General features: G+C 37.6%; 2 protein-coding genes across 6 annotated transcripts in view; both read right to left on the bottom strand.

Annotated features, from left to right (window-relative positions):
- Window positions 1-419: 419 nt before the first annotated feature.
- Window positions 420-6224, bottom strand: LOC120469677 (transmembrane protein 272). 2 transcript variants are annotated; one of them, XM_039658811.2, is made up of 5 exons: window positions 5957-6224; window positions 5670-5738; window positions 5535-5585; window positions 5240-5446; window positions 420-2195 (listed from the first exon to the last, which is right to left on the bottom strand). In XM_039658811.2, exons 2-5 carry the CDS (start codon window positions 5731-5733, stop codon window positions 2002-2004), a joined length of 516 nt encoding a protein of 171 aa, XP_039514745.2. In that variant the 5' UTR covers window positions 5734-5738; window positions 5957-6224; the 3' UTR covers window positions 420-2001. The 2 variants fall into 2 exon arrangements, with proteins under 2 accessions (XP_039514745.2, XP_088986836.1); XM_089130710.1 differs by lacking the exon at window positions 5957-6224 and having other exon boundaries at window positions 5670-5748.
- Window positions 6225-6425: 201 nt separating this feature from the next.
- The window catches only part of LOC120469675 (calpain-5), a 56113-nt gene continuing 45768 nt past the window's right edge, over window positions 6426-16770 (bottom strand). For all 4 annotated transcript variants that reach the window (XM_039658804.2, XM_089130688.1, XM_039658805.2 and 1 more), the window contains 11 exons: window positions 16552-16683; window positions 16015-16226; window positions 14982-15174; window positions 14626-14819; window positions 12749-12826; window positions 11952-12411; window positions 10861-10983; window positions 8990-9186; window positions 8731-8849; window positions 7218-7354; window positions 6426-7134 (listed from right to left, as the gene is read on the bottom strand). In XM_039658804.2, the coding sequence (XP_039514738.2) occupies window positions 6970-7134; window positions 7218-7354; window positions 8731-8849; window positions 8990-9186; window positions 10861-10983; window positions 11952-12411; window positions 12749-12826; window positions 14626-14819; window positions 14982-15174; window positions 16015-16226; window positions 16552-16683 (2010 nt within the window). In that variant the 3' untranslated portion in view covers window positions 6426-6969. The remainder of the gene's footprint in view (window positions 7135-7217; window positions 7355-8730; window positions 8850-8989; window positions 9187-10860; window positions 10984-11951; window positions 12412-12748; window positions 12827-14625; window positions 14820-14981; window positions 15175-16014; window positions 16227-16551; window positions 16684-16770) is intronic.

Raw genomic sequence — 16770 nt, 5'->3', positions numbered from 1 at the left:
CAATTCTTCTACTTCTCAGGGAAGCGCATCATGTCATCATATGCCACAATATTGTCTTATGATGACTATTACTAAACTTCAACTTAATGTTTAAGCTTACATTTAGTAATGAAGGTTACTCACAGGCCTACTCGTTATCAGTTTTACTTTTAGATGTGAGTTTTAAGTTATGTCACTGTTAATCTCTCAAGTAGCCATTTGGTGGCTTTGGCTGTTAAGACCCAAAAATATGTTCAGATAAAATGGTGTAAATTTAATTACAAAATGCTCTCTTTTTGAATATTAAAAAAAACATAGCCTAACAAAGAAAATAATTAGCTAAACTACGTAGCAAAGGACTAAGGAGGCTGTCATGTCACAGCCTGGACGCCAGAGGTCATTGTCTCCTTGTATATCGAATTGTTGAGTTCACTTGTTATTCATTCCCTGTTCAGTTGACAGTTGATAAAGACAGTTGATTAACTCTTGTTGGTTTGTAATGCAGTTCTGTGCAATTATGTTCATTTTTTCTGATTTGATAATGTCAGGTGTGTGAGTGACTGGATTCTTTTATGAAAATAAAGCTCTGCACATGAGTCATAACTGTTGAACTGAGACTGCAATGCACACATTTTTCACATTTGTTTTCTTTACCACTCTTTATCTCGGATTATTTCCATGCTATTTTTGTAAAATTGAACAGAATAATAAAAAAACACGTTCTGCATGGGTGGCTAAAATATAGTGTTTTATAAAGATGATGTTACTCAGTTGCTAGCTCAAAGAATATTCAAAATAGTTAAGGTATTAAGGTAATTAAATGTTAGATTATTATTATTTAAAATCTCCATACATTTGTAAGCAAGCAAAAAAATAAAAAAACAATTACTTCAAATACAATTAAATATTTGTTACTAAATACATATGTGTAAATGTATATCTTAATACACAAAGTTCAGTTGAGTTTATCCTCCAAACCATCAAGAACACTGTCATCAATATCCATTAAAGGTGCAGTAAGCAATTTCTCTGAAAGTGGCTCAGACCAAGCAGCACAACACCCTTAGCCAATCAGCAGTAGGGGGCGTTTCTACTCATGATGGGGGAGGAGAGAGAGTGAGCCAATTAGCAGTATGGGACGTGTCCACTCATGATGGGGGAGGAGAGAGAGTAGGCCAATCAGCAGTAGGGGGCGTGTCCACTCATGATGGGGGAGGAGAGAGTGAGCCAATTAGCAGTATGGGATGTGTCCACTTGTGATAGGGGAGAGAGAGCCAATCAGCAGTAGGGGGCGTGTCCACTCATGATGGGGGAGGAGAGAGTGAGCCAATTTGCAGAAGGGGTGTTTACACGCATGATGGAGGAGGAGAGAGATCAGAGGGAGATTTGAAGGAAGACTGTAGAAAGAGAGATGCTGAGAGACATTACAAAAGAAAAAAGCTCAGAGGAATATCACTGGAAAAGACGGGTTATGATCAGGCAAGAGCTTTAGGACCCGCGTTAATATTAGAAAAGCTTTCCAGCGCTGGAGAGACCGAAGCGGGAAGACCTGAAAAAGGACGCAGAGGTTGCATCGTTTCTGCTCCATATGTGAGTAACATTGCTTTTGCTGTTTCACAGAAGATTTACTGTTGTTGTAATGTAAACTATAGTAACAGGACAGTTTTGAGTGTCATTGTTTGTATGGATCTAACAAACAACTCTTGCTCGTATTTACTCTTGTGTACTGTATGTTCTTTCTCGTTGTTCATTCGTCATCTTTGCCTAATTTTTCTCAAAGCATAGCATCTGGGTAGGCATAGATTTGGGCCCAAGGCTTACTTGCTACGCCACTGTCGCAAAGCATGATTTTGCTTAGCTTCAGCTATGAGAAAGAGACATCCACTCTTACAATGCGTGTTTATGCATTTTGGGTGCGGGCGAATGAAGGGAGGGGGGTGTTTGTTTGGGGTAATTTCTAATATCAACAGTGTTTCTCAGAAATCGATTACTGTACCTTTAAGATGACCCACAGTGCTTTCGCTAATCTTTTGCTATTGCACAAATGCAAGCACAGATAAGAAAACAGCATCCGAGCAACAGCGCCACAGCTAACAGAATGTATCCCAGAGTGGTGGTCCAGAATGCAAACAAGTAGAGGGTCTTATTACAGTAGAGATCTCCACCCATGGTTTGGTTGTAGTTAGGAGGGTAAATAGAGTAAATCCACACACTGCCTGTTAAAAAAAAGAGAGAGAGAGAGAGAGATATTTCAGAAATATAAATTACTAGAGATTACGACTTGATGACATTGGCTATTTGAGGAAACAGTCTTCACTGATCCTGTTACATTAGAGTATGATTAACTTTAAAGGGGACATATCATGCAAAAGTGACAGTGGTGAGAAAACAGCAGTTAAAGGATTAGTTCACTTTTGAAAAAAATTTGCTGATAATTTACTCACCCCCATGTCATCCAAGATGCCCATGTCTTTCTTTCCTCAGTCGGAAAGAAATTAAGGTTTTTGATGAAAACATTCCAGGATTTTTCTCCATATAATGGACTTCAATGGGAACCGGATGGTTCAAGGTCCAAAAGACAGTTAATAACAGTTTCAGATGCAGCTTCAAATGTCTTTAAACGACACCAGACGATGAATAAGGGTCTTATCATGCGAAACGATCGGATATTTCAAAACTTATTCCAAAAATGTAACTTTTCTAAGGACAAATGCTAGCCTTGCTCTATTCTGTGAGGCGCGTTTGCAACGTCACGTAATACGTAATTACGTTCAAAAGGTCACGGGCGACGTAGCCGGAAGTACAGAGTCAGTGTTTACAAGTTGAACGCATAGGTTGAACGTGCAAACTAGCTCAAACACCGTTTACAAAAAAAGAAATTAAAAGGAAAAACAACGATGTCGGACGATTTTGATTCTGTACTTCCGGCTAAGTCGCCTGTGACCTTTTGAACGTAATTACGTATTACGTGACGTTACAAACGCGCCTCACAGAATGGAGAAAGGCTAGCATTTGTCCTTAGAAAAGTTAAATTTTTGGAATAAGTTTTGAAATAACCGATCGTTTCGCATGATAAGACCCTTATTCATCGTCTGATATAGTTTAAAGACATTTGAAGCTGCATCTGAAACTGTTATTAACTGTCTTTTGGATCTTGAACCATCCGGTTCCCATTGAAGTCCATTATATGGAGAAAAATCCTGGAATGTTTTCATCAAAAACCTAAATTTCTTTTCGACTGACGAAAGAAAAACATGGGCATCTTGGATGACATGGGGGTGAGTAAATTATCAGCAAAAGTTTTTTAAAAAGTGAACTAATCCTTTAAGAAAGCATCTGATCGATGTGGAGACTATAGATCTGGTATTGTGAGACTAGTTTGAATGAATCATTTTTCTTTGAATAACACATTGATATTACTGTCCAGAATGGCTCTTTCTGCATTATCCTGAACATTGTATAAGCATTCATTCGCTTCATGTGTCACTGAAACGGAAGAAAGGCTCTCGCGTAAACATCACATCTTTTTGATTTTCCCGGCAAAAAAACAAACAAACTCCCGAGTCCTTCACATAAAAATCAGTCAACAGGATTTCATAGACAACCTTGAAAGTTGGGGAAGGTTTCAATTTTTAAGTTTTGTTACAAGATAATACAAAAAAACCCCAAACGATTAAGACATTCTTACATAGCCCCTTTAAGTTAATGAATGTCAATTGTTAAAGTCTGTAGCTGTTAAAGTAAAAATTCCAATCTATTAAAAAAACACCACAAATATTGTTTGTTACAAAAGTGCAAACCTATACAAAAATGTTTTTTTCTTTATAAAATTCAATTGCAAACAAAGTTCAAACGGAAATATCGTTTTTTTTTTTTAGTTACACAGCCTATTAACCCCTTAACTGTCACCGCCCCTTTTTGAGAATGGGGGTTAAATGCTCTATTCACACTTAAATGGTTGTAATTCAAGAATGCTTTGGAATATATACCCAAGTTTGGTCTTGTTTTAAAGAAAACACTCAGCAGATTATTGCTGAAGTGAAAACACTTCAAAAAATGAAAGTATGAAAAAGTTATGGAAGTTTTAATTCACAGTAAATCAAATATACTGTACTATATATTTTTTATTTTATATAAAATATATATTTTACAAAATATTTTTTACTCTAAAATTACTATAAAATCAAAGCCATAAATCTAACCAAGTTATGTTCCAAATTTGAAGTTGATATCACAAAAATTGAAGTTCCCATGAGATTTTGTTTAGGCGTAGTACCAAAAATAGCCACCGGGTGCCATTGAATTCCATTGTATTTAGTTGTGTACATTCTGCCTTAACAAATTAATACATTTATGTCCAAATATCAATTTTGTCACAAAATTTGGAACCTCGAGACCCAGACCTTTCTGACAATATGTGTTTTGTCAAGATTAGAAAACAATTTGTTCATAAATTATGAAATATAATGATACCCAAAATGGGAGGAGCCTGATAAAATAAGTACCGTTTCTATGGTAACGCAACGTTCAATTATAAAATGGTTTTCACAGGATGAATTCTGAGTTTATAAGCTTTCAAATGATGACCTAATTTATGATAACTACTAAAATATGTGATATAATAAAAAAAAGCGATAAAAAATATTATTATATTTTAGAGGATAATATATACATATATATTTTAATTTTATACTATACTTTTTATTTTTTATTGAAAAATACTAGAATATATGTTTTATTATGAATTTTTAGCATAAAAACAGAAGTTTCAATGATTAAAAGTGGGTGCATCAACTTTTTGTGACAAAGGTCAGACCTGTTATGATGCAGATTTTTTTAGGTGCACTCTTGTCATAAATTCATTAATTACTCTTACTACATAATTTGAAACACAAAAAAGGGGTAGAATATTTATTTAGAAGTCTTAGACCTTTCCAACAATATATAATTTGTCATAATTAGATTAGGATTTAATAGAAATATATTGAAGTAAAGTTAGGCGTCCCGGTACCGGGACGGTGACAGTTAAATTGTCTGAGATATTTTACAGAACAAAAGTTCATATTCACACCCAAATGTTAGGCAGATCCCACACACAAAAGCACAATGAAAGTGTTTTGCATTCACAGAATTCAAATGAAAATCTGTTTGTTTGTCAAGTTTCTTTGTATTGGATTAACTGAATAATGCACAGAATATTACAGAGACATATGAACACATTAAATGACCTCTTCCTCCCACATACACCAGCCAATCTTACCACTGATCAGCCAGCAGAACAAGAAGAGAGCAACCAGAGCGTTCCACACAGAGCAGATGAGGCTGAGCCAAGTACGATCTCCCTCCTCCGTCTCCCTGGAGCAGGGAAGACAAGACAGCAAGGCCAGAAACATACTAAACACTCCACAAACCAGCACATACACTGGGATATAGTGCTGCTGGGGACAGTCTTTGAGGTAAACGGCACCTGTGGTGATAGGCAACACAACACCACCTTAAATAACTGAAGGTACCAGAAAGGAATAAATACAGTACTCACATTCACTGCAACGCACCTATTGCAATCTGAGCAATGGGAATACCCAGTAAGAGTAGTTTTGAAATCACTGAAATGCAAATCAGTCCAAAATTAGTGTCAGTACACTTTATGTTCACAAGTAACAATTGTTTAGGGAGTAAAACTCTCATACCAAGGGAAGCTGTACTAGTTTTCGGAGGAGATTTCACGTAATTCCACATTTGCTTTGGATCCATGGTTCCTATGAACATCACAACCCAAAATTAGCTGTCTTTGAAAGCAGTTAATAAATCATTATGCCCTAATGACTTTTTTAACAAAATTGACATCAAGTATAGTGTAAATATAATATTGGTTTTAGTTAGTATTGAGTATTGTACAGTAAAATACAGTATTGATCAATTTAATTCCACTACATTAACAATATACGATTTTTTGAGTTTGCTCAAAAATGCTTACCTGAAGTTCTGGTTCTGGAAAGTCTTTACCTGACACACTCCGGGATTAGAAACAGCCTGAAATGATTCTTCATGGGATTTTATACTCTCTGTTTTAGAAGGTTTCAACATTCTTTTCCTTTTTTTTTTTTTTTCTTTCTTTTGCAGCTGTAACATTTCAGGATAAACTGGTTCTTGCTGTGTGAATAAAATGACAAACATGACAAGCATTATGCTGGAATCATTGATGCCTTGCAGGTTGGCCTCTTACCTCAAAGACAGAACCTTCTCAATGAGCAGCAGTTTGTCCATTCAAGGCTCTCTTCTCTTTTCACTCCATATGCTACCATTGGGTGCCATTTTTAAGAAGTATATAAATTCCTACCATGCTGACGATACACAGTTTTATCTACCAGCTAAAACTGACAGTTTTTTACCCTTTGGACGTGCTCTACAACTGTTTTGAGGTGATCCGATAGTGTCTTTTTTTTTTTCTTTTTTTTTTGCAATTAAATGAAAGCAAAACTGAAATTTTGATTTTAGGCCCCTCCAGGTCTTCATCTATTTTTAATTTGGATTATATTGCCGCCAGTGTTCAACCTCACAAGGTCATACATTCATACATACACAAGGCTTCACATTGCCCCCTAGCCGCCTGGAGTGCATACAACATCGAATTTCACACACTTTTGCATCACCATATCCATGCAGGTTTATAACGCTCGTCTAAATGCAGAATACAAGTGATAACGCAACGCCATCAGATCGTTTCCGTGTAAACATAGCCTTAGATCCATTGTAACGATCATCAGTTTTTAAATTAGTTCATTTCACCAGCTTGGTTTAGTTTACATCCAATAGTGTAAGTGCAGTCAAATCAATAATATCGTTCAATAATAAGTGTCCCGCAGATATGATGACTTTAGGACTTCTGTGCTGAAGTTTAGTTGTTGTTTAATTATGAAATGTAGTTGTTTGTCTCGTTCAGTTCATTGATGATATATCATCAGGCATTGCCTTGAGCACACCTGCCAATCACAGGTCTGTTAGGCACTGGCTGGAGGAGGTCTCTACAAAAACACAGCCCTGTGATTGGCCACCCTGCAAGTCAATCACTCTGTTTTGTCCTTGTTCATTTCCTCCTGTCTGAAGTCGTGCTCCACCCAGGAAGGAGTCCAACAGCAAGCCTCTTTTCCACAGCTATGCATAATCCAACACACACAATTACCCTTTGCCTCATAAACAAACTTTATCAATATATATAATGTAGTATAGCATCTGACCTCAATGGAGATTTTTGACTTTGGGTTCCTGCTGTAAAATATGGCTTTGGTGTTGAATTCAGGGCTTCCATCTTTTTGGAAAATTCTAGTCCTGACAGAGTCTTCCTCACACCGGATTACAGCATACACATCAGGAGCTGAAATATATACACTCTTTAGCGGGTTCAATGGGGTTCTATATAGAACCCTAGGGTTCTTGACTGAACTATACAGAATCGAATTATATATAGGTTTTATATAGAACCTTTTCTTCTAAGTAGACTAGAGTATAATTAAATTTGAAACAGTGCTTCTTCAATGCTAGAAATAAAATATGCTTCCTAACAACTTTGTGAAAGCTGAAAAGCCCTTGACCACAAAACCAGTCACATGGGTAAATTTTTTTTGGAAATTGAGATATTTACATAACATGAAAGCTGAATAAATTTCCAGTCAGTTTTCCATTGATGCATGGTTTGTTAGGATAGGACAATATTTGGCAGAGATACAACAATATGAAAATCTGAAATCTGAGGGTGCAAAAAATTTGAAATATTGAGAAAATCGCTTTTAAAGTTGTGCATTCATGTTCGCGATTATGCTGCATTCACTCACAAAAATACATTTACGGAAGGAAATTTACTAAATATCTTCATGGAACGTGATTTTTTCCAAATCATTTTTGGCATAAAAGAAAAATTGATCATTTTTGACCCATATAATGTATTGTTGGCTATTGCCGCAAATATACCCATGCGACCTGTGACTGGTTTTGTTATCCAGGGTCACAAATATGAATTAATTCAAACAGTTTTCTTAAATGGGATTATTTCATTCTAAACGACATGAATCAGCATGAATGTGAGTAAATAATTACAGAATTTTCTATTTGTTAGAATGTTTTACATTCTTGACTATTTCTTTCATTTTCAAAGATGTTTTCAAGTCCAATTTGTTCTTAATTAGTTAAAACTATGGGTGTGTTCACACTTGGCATGCTTGGTTGGATGAAATCAAAACTTGGTGCGATTTCTCTGTTAGCGCGGTTCATTTGAATAACTGTGAGCGCTGACATCCGAAACAAGGTGCCACCAAACAAGCGGACCGAGAACGCTGACAATATGGGTATCCTCGCAGCAGGGATTCGCTGTTTCTCAGCTGGTCAAAATACCATCATATATAGGCTAAGCACATACGAGCGCTTTTAGCCAAGCACACAGCATTGTTTTGGATGTTTGACAAGTTTCTGTTGCAAAATATACGTCATAAAAGCCTTTTTTAATCTTTAGGTTCGGTGTTAAAAATGAAAGTGTGTACGCTAAGTAAACCAGGACTAAATCTATCATTTTCTTTTTTTTTTGGTCCGGACCAAATGTGCCAAGAGAACCGAAGTGTGAACACACCCTAAGACTGCTAGGTCTGCTAACCCATTTTTTATAAACGAATGGACGCAAACAGAAAATGCTCACTAAAATCATAGTCCTGTTTGTTTTGTCAATTGTTTATGAGTTGAGTTTATGTAGAGTTGTTGAACCTGTTTGTTTGGGATGGCAAAGGACGGATGCTTTGAGCAGATGGACTGTAGTTACAGCGCTGGGCTCAGGAATACAACACTGCCAGACTGAAGGAGCAGGTCGCTCTTCCTTCAACTCCCTGAAGACGGTGGACAAAATAAAAGAATAGGTAGAGACAGTGACTGAGAATCCGGCTTAAAACTATTACGCTTATTTACTTATCAGTAGCTCATTTGAATGCAAAACAGCAGATTCACAGAGGGACCCAATCTCCTGTACCTGAGACGCACGTGTGAGTGTGAGAAAAAACGCAGAAGGAAACGACCAGTGGCACCAGGCTGGAAAGTAGTGGGGAGGATGACGTAGCGTCCAGGACCAAGAGTCACACGCAAAGTGACGCTACGAGAGTCCATGTACACAGAGCTAGCAGCCTGCTCACATAAACACTGGACACGACACACACGATTCACCTCCACCTGACGGAAAGAAAAGGAACGTTCTCAGAACATAAGCTAACGTTCTGGCAATGTTCTCTCAAAGTTCATCCAGTGACGTTAATAGAATGTTTGTTCAAAATGGTTTGTTTTTTAAGAATGTTCAGGGAACATTCAAATGTAACCATCCTGTAAAATAGAATGTTTCCTTAGAAAAACATTCAAAAATAACATTTACATAACATCATCGGAACATTAACAAAACATTCTTAAAGGGTACATATCATGCTTTTAAATCATTCATTTTTACTTATAAATCATACATTTGTGGTCTATATAAAGCATAACTGCAATGCATGGGTCTGAATTCCTCATTATTAAAGCTCCACAAGCCCCTTTTCTGATGTGCTTCTGTGAGCAAGTCGTTTCGAAGCGGCCCCTTTAAATAAAAATGAGTTGCGTCTTTCCCCGCCCGCTTTCCAGGTCGCTGAGTTCACGGTCGGTTCAACTCCCCGCGTTCGGCCATTATTGTAGTTTGATAAGAGATATACAGTACGATTACTATAGCTTCAAAGAACATTTTTATTCACACGTTAACAAAATGTCAACAACGGAAGACTTGTCCATCAAGCCTTACATATTCGAGCCAGAGCGAGCGAGTTGATAAAGACGACGACGAACCTGCAGAACAATGTTTTCATATGGATGCAGCGGTATGTCAGTTAACTATGTTGTGTTATTAGTGAAAGTCGACTATTTCTCTTGTTAAAACAATCACACTGACAAGATAAATGACTGCGGTCTGATCTTACCACTAAAAATCTGTATTGATAATAATATGATAACTTACGTTTAAAAAAGCGTCAGAAAACACAGCAACTAATGATAGAAGGAATTTACCCCTCATTCAGAAGAAGTCGATCGGCAACCTCCGCCTTGTGTATACTGAATTGCTTCAGGTCACTACATCCAACAACCAAACATTTTGACTAGCCCTCTCGTAACTTCTGCATCATTGAGCTCGGACTACAAAATCGGAGCGAGAAATAATAATGGCGGATTGCTCGAAGTGTTGGACCGGTAGTCAATGTCCTTATTTGTCAGTTTCGCTGCAAATACTGTGATGTAATTGTTCAAAAAACATAATAGAGAACAGAAAAATCTGAACAGGTTGAAAAATAGGACCGAAACAGAATATAAAGATATAAATGAAGCACCTGAAGAGAATAATTTCATATTTTCTGTACTTATAAACACTCCAAATATACAACAAAATGCATTTAAGGGCTAAAAAAGTGGATTTTGCATGATATGTGCCCTTTAAAATGTATTTTAGTTAGCTGGAGGGATGGAAAGAAGAAGACCAAATGTACATTCATACTAAAGTCTACAGATTTACTGTGATTTAGTTAAAATTACAGTTAGTTACACTCCTCAATTTGTGTTTGTCAGTTTCAGGTTACATTTATGAGTGAATCATTCACTCAACCGTTTTGTTCCAAAAACACTGATTCATTCAGAAACAGATATGTCAACTATTACAAATAAAAATATAATACACACAACCGCATGAATATCAGTTGATATTCGGAACAACACCACTATTGCTCGTGTGATATTGCGTGGACTGATTTATTTGCTTGTACAAAATTAAACAAACCCCAAAATCCACAAAAGTGAAACAGATCTGTTTTTGTAAATCTCTGAGTCACTTACCCTTAGCACCTCAAAGCCGATTGGTAGGTTCTCCCCCCTTCCTTCCCTCCTTTTCATCCTCCTGTCCTCCTGTTGCAGACTTATCAACACCTCTGCCCCGTCTCCAACCAGTTCAAAAAGGAACTAAGAGAGAGATGAATGACAAGCATGTGAATGTGAAATTAGGGAATATCTGATTAAGAGTGCTAGCTCACGGAGGCAAAACAAGAGTGAAAACTGGAGGCGGCCAATACAAACCAGCACAGATTCGGCTACATAATAAGGAGCTTAAATTACTTTTATTATTATTAAATGTCATCTTCTTGTGTTGTTTGGTGCAAGTATGAATGAAAAAATAATATGCTGTATCAGGATTTTTTTATTTCTAGAAAATATTCACATGATTAAAATCGCACTGTAATGTCACTGTTTACATTGTCGTATTCTCGGCGCTGGCTCGGCAGAACTGCGGATCGTACACACAAGTCTTGTACAGGACCATATAGGCATCTAAAGATTTATATGCCCTCAGTTTCTCTTTACGATCGGTTTCTGTATAAGGTAGGTGTAGAAGTCAGGCCACTCACCCGAGGTAATGTAACGTTAATCCTGTCAGATCGTCCATGCATTGAGTGAGCGTGTAGGCGGCTACGGGTCGGCCAATCTGGTTCTGTCCGTTAAAAATAACTTTTGGAAATACCAATCGCGGTCCTGCACACTGAGTGACCTTACACATTAAGATAATATTGGATTTTCTTCAGTCATTGTTAAAAAAACAAGCTAACAATCCTTGCTAACTAGCGTTAGTGAAGCGGCCAGAGGGATCGTTCTGCCTCCACCTAAGCTCCGCCCACAAAAAACCGCCACCATGTTTACCAACTGTAAAAGGGTCTATAGAGCATCTTTGGGATGTGGTGGAACGGGAGCTTCGTGCCCTGGATGTGCATCCCACAAATCTCAATCAACTGCAAGATGCTATCCTATTAATATGGGCCAACATTTCTGTCCAACACAGTATTACTGTAGTATGGTGTTCCCAATAATCCTTTAGGTGAGTGTATATACATATACTTTAATATCATTTTGGTTCAGAAATTCCCAGAGTTATTCACCTGGGGGTTGTGTAGAAACGTGTCTCTGTGATTGATACATCCTCCACATCGACTTCTCCTGTCAAGTTGCCTCTCCCATCTCCTCTCCACCCCTCCTTGTTTATTCACACGCTCTCTTCCTCCCTTCATTTGCTTCGGTTTTACTTCTGCACGCTCTTTCTTTCTCTGTTTTTCTCCTTGGGCTGGTCCCTCCTTCTTTCTTTCACTCAGTCTTTGCTCTTTTTTATCTCGTCTCTGAGCCGGCCTTTGTTTGGACCACTGGAGCCCTGTTGAAGGCTTCTGCCTCTTGATGTTCAGACGACAAGAAGATGAGGAAGGAAGCGGGATCCCGGATCCGTAGGTCCAGGCCCCGTGGCAGCACACCTCCCTCCAGTGGGTCTGTGGCCAGAGGAACGATTTTTCTGCCAACCTACACACCACCATGTCTGTGAAGTAACGACAGAAGTCCTCAAACTCCATCCTGAAGAAAATGAGAAATGTACAATATTGAGTCAAAACATGTTTCACATCAGAATAATGTGTGTAATTTATCTTTTTTTTTTTTGCTAAATACACATACATATTGAAATATTGTAGCTAGGGATGCCGATATACATATCGGTATTGGCTGATATATTTTCATTTTTATTGTTATCGTCATTGGCCCAATAACAAAATTTGGCACATATTTATATTTGATTTAGTTTTATCAGCCAATATATCTCTTATCAGCTTTCAAATATAAAGAATTATCGGTTATCGGTATCAGCCAAAATGTTCATATCGGTACGCCCTAATTGTAGCTTAATTTACATTACCAAAACTCTCCAACATCTCGGACAATAAGTCCCATCTTCTCCCTTTCTCTGCGGCTCAGCTGCTCCCACTGTGGAGACCTGCGAAGGGAAACACAATGAAGATATCACAAGCATTAAATCTCAAATACCTTCATCATAGTTGTAAAATTTTGTCAAAACATTTGGAAAAGTCTTGTACGACAACATACGCTAAAGATTTTCCATTTCATTTGCAGATAGACTGGTCTTTTGCGTTAGATCCTAAACTCTTTTTCTTTCTAGATTCGAATGTTTCTTGCATCCAAAAAATATTTTCCTCGCGAGGCTTAAACTCACAACCTCGGCATTGCTCTGCTTTGTACTGCCTTATAAGTATCGTGTGCTGACCGATTGCACCACTGGAGCGGTTTTCAAAGAATTATGTCACAAAATAAAATTAAAAATACTGTGGAAACAAAGACACCTACATCTTGGATGCCCTTGAGGTAAGCTAAAACATATCAAAAATGTATTTCAAAGTGAACTATCCCTTTAACTAAACAAAGTTATATTGACGCTAAAGGGTGCCATGTGCGTCGGATTTAGACAAAATTTCAAAATATGACTATATGACGCCCTAGGATGAGAACGCGTTGGCATTTCAGGCTCACTCGACGTAAACCAATTGCTTCCTTGGAGGTAAAGCTTCATAGCTTGAATACACAAAGCCAAAATCGAAGCCCTGCTACAATAGTGCCTACCTCACTTAACCTGTTAACTGTAACCCCCCCTTTTTTGAATAGACATGAAAATGCACATGTCGAACTTAAATGGTTGTAATTCAAGAATGCTTTGGAATATAGACATATGATTGGTCTTGTTTTAAAGAAGACATTTGGCAGATTTTTGTAGAAGTGAAATAAATTAAGAAAGTGAAACAGAAAAAAAGTTATAGAAGTTTGAGTTTATGGAAATGTACAATGTAAAAATATTAATTATTCATATTTTACATAAAATATATATTTTCAAAACCTGGGCTACTCTAAAATGGCAGAAAGATCAAAGCCAAAAATCTGAACAAGTTTTGTTTCAAATTTTAGGTTGATATCTCAAAAAATGAGCTTTCAGTAAGATTTTGTTTGAGCGCAGTACCAAACTTTTTCACTAGGGCACAATCAGACTCCATTACTGCCCATATAAGGGCGCCTGCATTTCCATTCGTGTTTTGAGTGATATGAATCATTATTTTCACAATTTTCATACAATTTCTGAAGTAGAAATCCTATTCAGAAGTAGCATGGGAAGTTTGGCAGATTTTGATATGAATTGAACCTCTAAGAAACACATACAGAGAACACGCATGTAAGTCATAGCTAGCTGCCACGTCACAAATGGTGAATTTATTATTTTTTTCTTGATATTTCAAACTTTTCAGACCTTTTTTTCCAAAATAATTGAATGGATTCTATCTTTTGAACTTTTGGCATGAAAACAAACTGAGGTATCTACCATTTTTTCATGATTTTTCATGTTTACTGCTATTTTAAAATAAAGGTCTGAACACACCTTATGAGTATGAAAATATTCTTGTTTTATATTGATAAATTATGGCTCCTCTGTAATATATTTTGGAAATCGGTCACCAAATATGGAAACTAGAGATTGTAAGCTTTCAAATGATATATAGTTTGTCAATATTATTTAAGGTATTTACTAAGATATTATTGTTTTAAAAATATAGTGGCAAACGTCCCACCTGTGGGACGGTGACAGTTAAGTTAACTATTGCTAGCCAATGTTAATTAGACAATCTTTTGAAGACTCTTCTGACTAGAACGCATGGGAAAAGTCAAGAACTCAATTGTGGTGTCTGCTAACCAGTGGCATGATTGTTGATTATTGGGCACACATGAACTCACCCCTGGCTCCAAGCTCCTGTCCAGTCTGCCGTGCCCCAGGGGTTCCTCATCCGAACCATGTACAGACGAGCTGCGTTACTCATGGCATGCAGTGTCTCCGACATACGCAGTTTCCTGACTGCAGTCACGCCGTATGCATGACCCTTTATCAGTCCACAGGGCAGAACTGATTCCACCTGCTCTCCTTCTGCTGGCTTCAACAAAGAGACACACAGTGTGTACAAATGAAAGAGGTAATAAGTGCTGTATGGTTATATCATGTGTCATTGTAGTTATCAGGCCACACAGACCAATTATCATGTGGTATTTGCTTGATTTGAGGGTGTTTAGAATGTTTTTTCCTGATGATTTCTGACCCGAATGGAACAAGTGATGAGTGCTTTGTGGCTGTTTGCGTGGGTTAGCGTCTGAAACAGCATTTTTCTCCGCTCAGCGTGATTGATCAGCTCATCCTGGTTCAGACTCAGCGGTTCAGAGACGCCACCAGTAAAATCAACCAGAGCTTCGGCGGTATTACCTCCCTCTAGAGCCTCATAACACCCATTGAGCCTGGCAAAGACAGACAGAGAGAGATAATGATAATAATTGGATTTTTAAATTAAGGAGCTTGGTCTACTATGTGCATAGACATAATTTCAGTCCTAGTCCAAGACATAATTAAAGGAGTAGTTCACTTTTAAAAAAAAACTTTTGCTGATAATTTACTCACCCCCATGTCATCTAAGATGTCCATGTCGTTCTTTCTTCAGTCGAAAAGAAATTAAGGTTTTTTATTAAAAACATTCCAGGATTTTTCTCCATATAATGGACTTCAGTGGGAACCAAACGGTTCAAGGTCCAATTGACAGCTTCAAAGGTCTTTAAACGACACTAGACGATGAATACGGGTTTTATCTAGCGAAACGATCGTTTGGTTGATTTTCCACGAAAGAAATGAACGAAATGACTCGAAAAAAGATTTGTTCATTTTGATGAACGAGTTCAAACAGGAGAGTCACGAACGCGCATCACAGAACAGAGCAAGGCGAGCAAATGTGCTAATAAATCTTAAACTTTTTTATTTATTTTTTAAATGACCGATCGTTTCGCTAGATAAGACCCTTATTCATCGTCTGGTGTCGTTTAAAGCCCTTTGAAGGTGCACTGAAACTCTCATTTGGATCTTGAACCGTTTGGTTCCCATTGAAGTCCATTATATGGAGAAAAAATGCTGGAATGTTTTCATCAAAAACCTTAATTTCTTTTCGACTGAAGAAAGAAAGACGTGGACATCTTGCATGACATGGTGGTAGGTAAATTATCGGCAAAAGTTTTTTTTTAAAGTGAACTACTCCTTTAATTGAAAGTGCATATATGTTTAGATTCTGCCTTATTTTACAAGTGTCTCACTTGGCATAGGCTTTCTCCAGCAAAGCACTCCAGAATTCCCGCGGCGTTGCAGAACGACAGAAGAGCAGCGTTCCCTCCTCGCTGACTGGTAAGCGGTCATCCACCACGACATCTGTCCACTGGCCCAGTCGCCAGAAACGGAAGTGAAAAATTCCAGCGTACAGATCCGGGCGCTTTGGGTGCCACTCCTGTTCAGCGTGGTCTGGGATCACCTGAATATAAGACAATACAAAACTAAGGAGTGAAATACTGATAAGTAAGCAGCTTATAGTGTATATTTCCGATGTTTAATGTATTTTAAAATTTTCAGTCTTCATTGTCACATGATCCTTTAGAAATCAGCCTAATATGCTGATTTGTTGAAAACAGTTCAAAACAGAATTAATTAGAATTTTACAATATCATACAGTTCTTTACACTTTATAACGATTTAATGCATCCTTGCTAAATAAAAAATAATTTCTCATAGCCCGTACAAAATCGTATAGCCCCCAAACTTTAGTGTGTGAGTGTGTGTGTGTGTAAATATTATCTAACCTTCTTCCAGAGTGAGGATTCAGCTGCCAAACACGATGTGGCTGCCACCATCCAGCAGTTACCCAGACTGCCCTGGTGCAGATCCCTTGTGCTGATCCCATCCACAAATAGTCGAGGGTCTTTACACAGTTCCTGTGTGTGAGAGGTAAAGACCCTCAAACTACTTGTATGCGTTTATGGTCAGATTCATTTTATTAAAGGGATCGTTCACCCCAAAAA

Source organism: Pimephales promelas, chromosome 1, assembly GCF_988280905.1.
Source record: "Pimephales promelas chromosome 1, fPimPro1.hap1.1, whole genome shotgun sequence".
NCBI classification, from domain to species: Eukaryota; Metazoa; Chordata; class Actinopteri; order Cypriniformes; family Leuciscidae; genus Pimephales; species Pimephales promelas.
The sequence above is the reverse complement of the archived record's forward strand: the minus strand, read 5'-3'. Positions and strand labels throughout refer to the sequence as shown.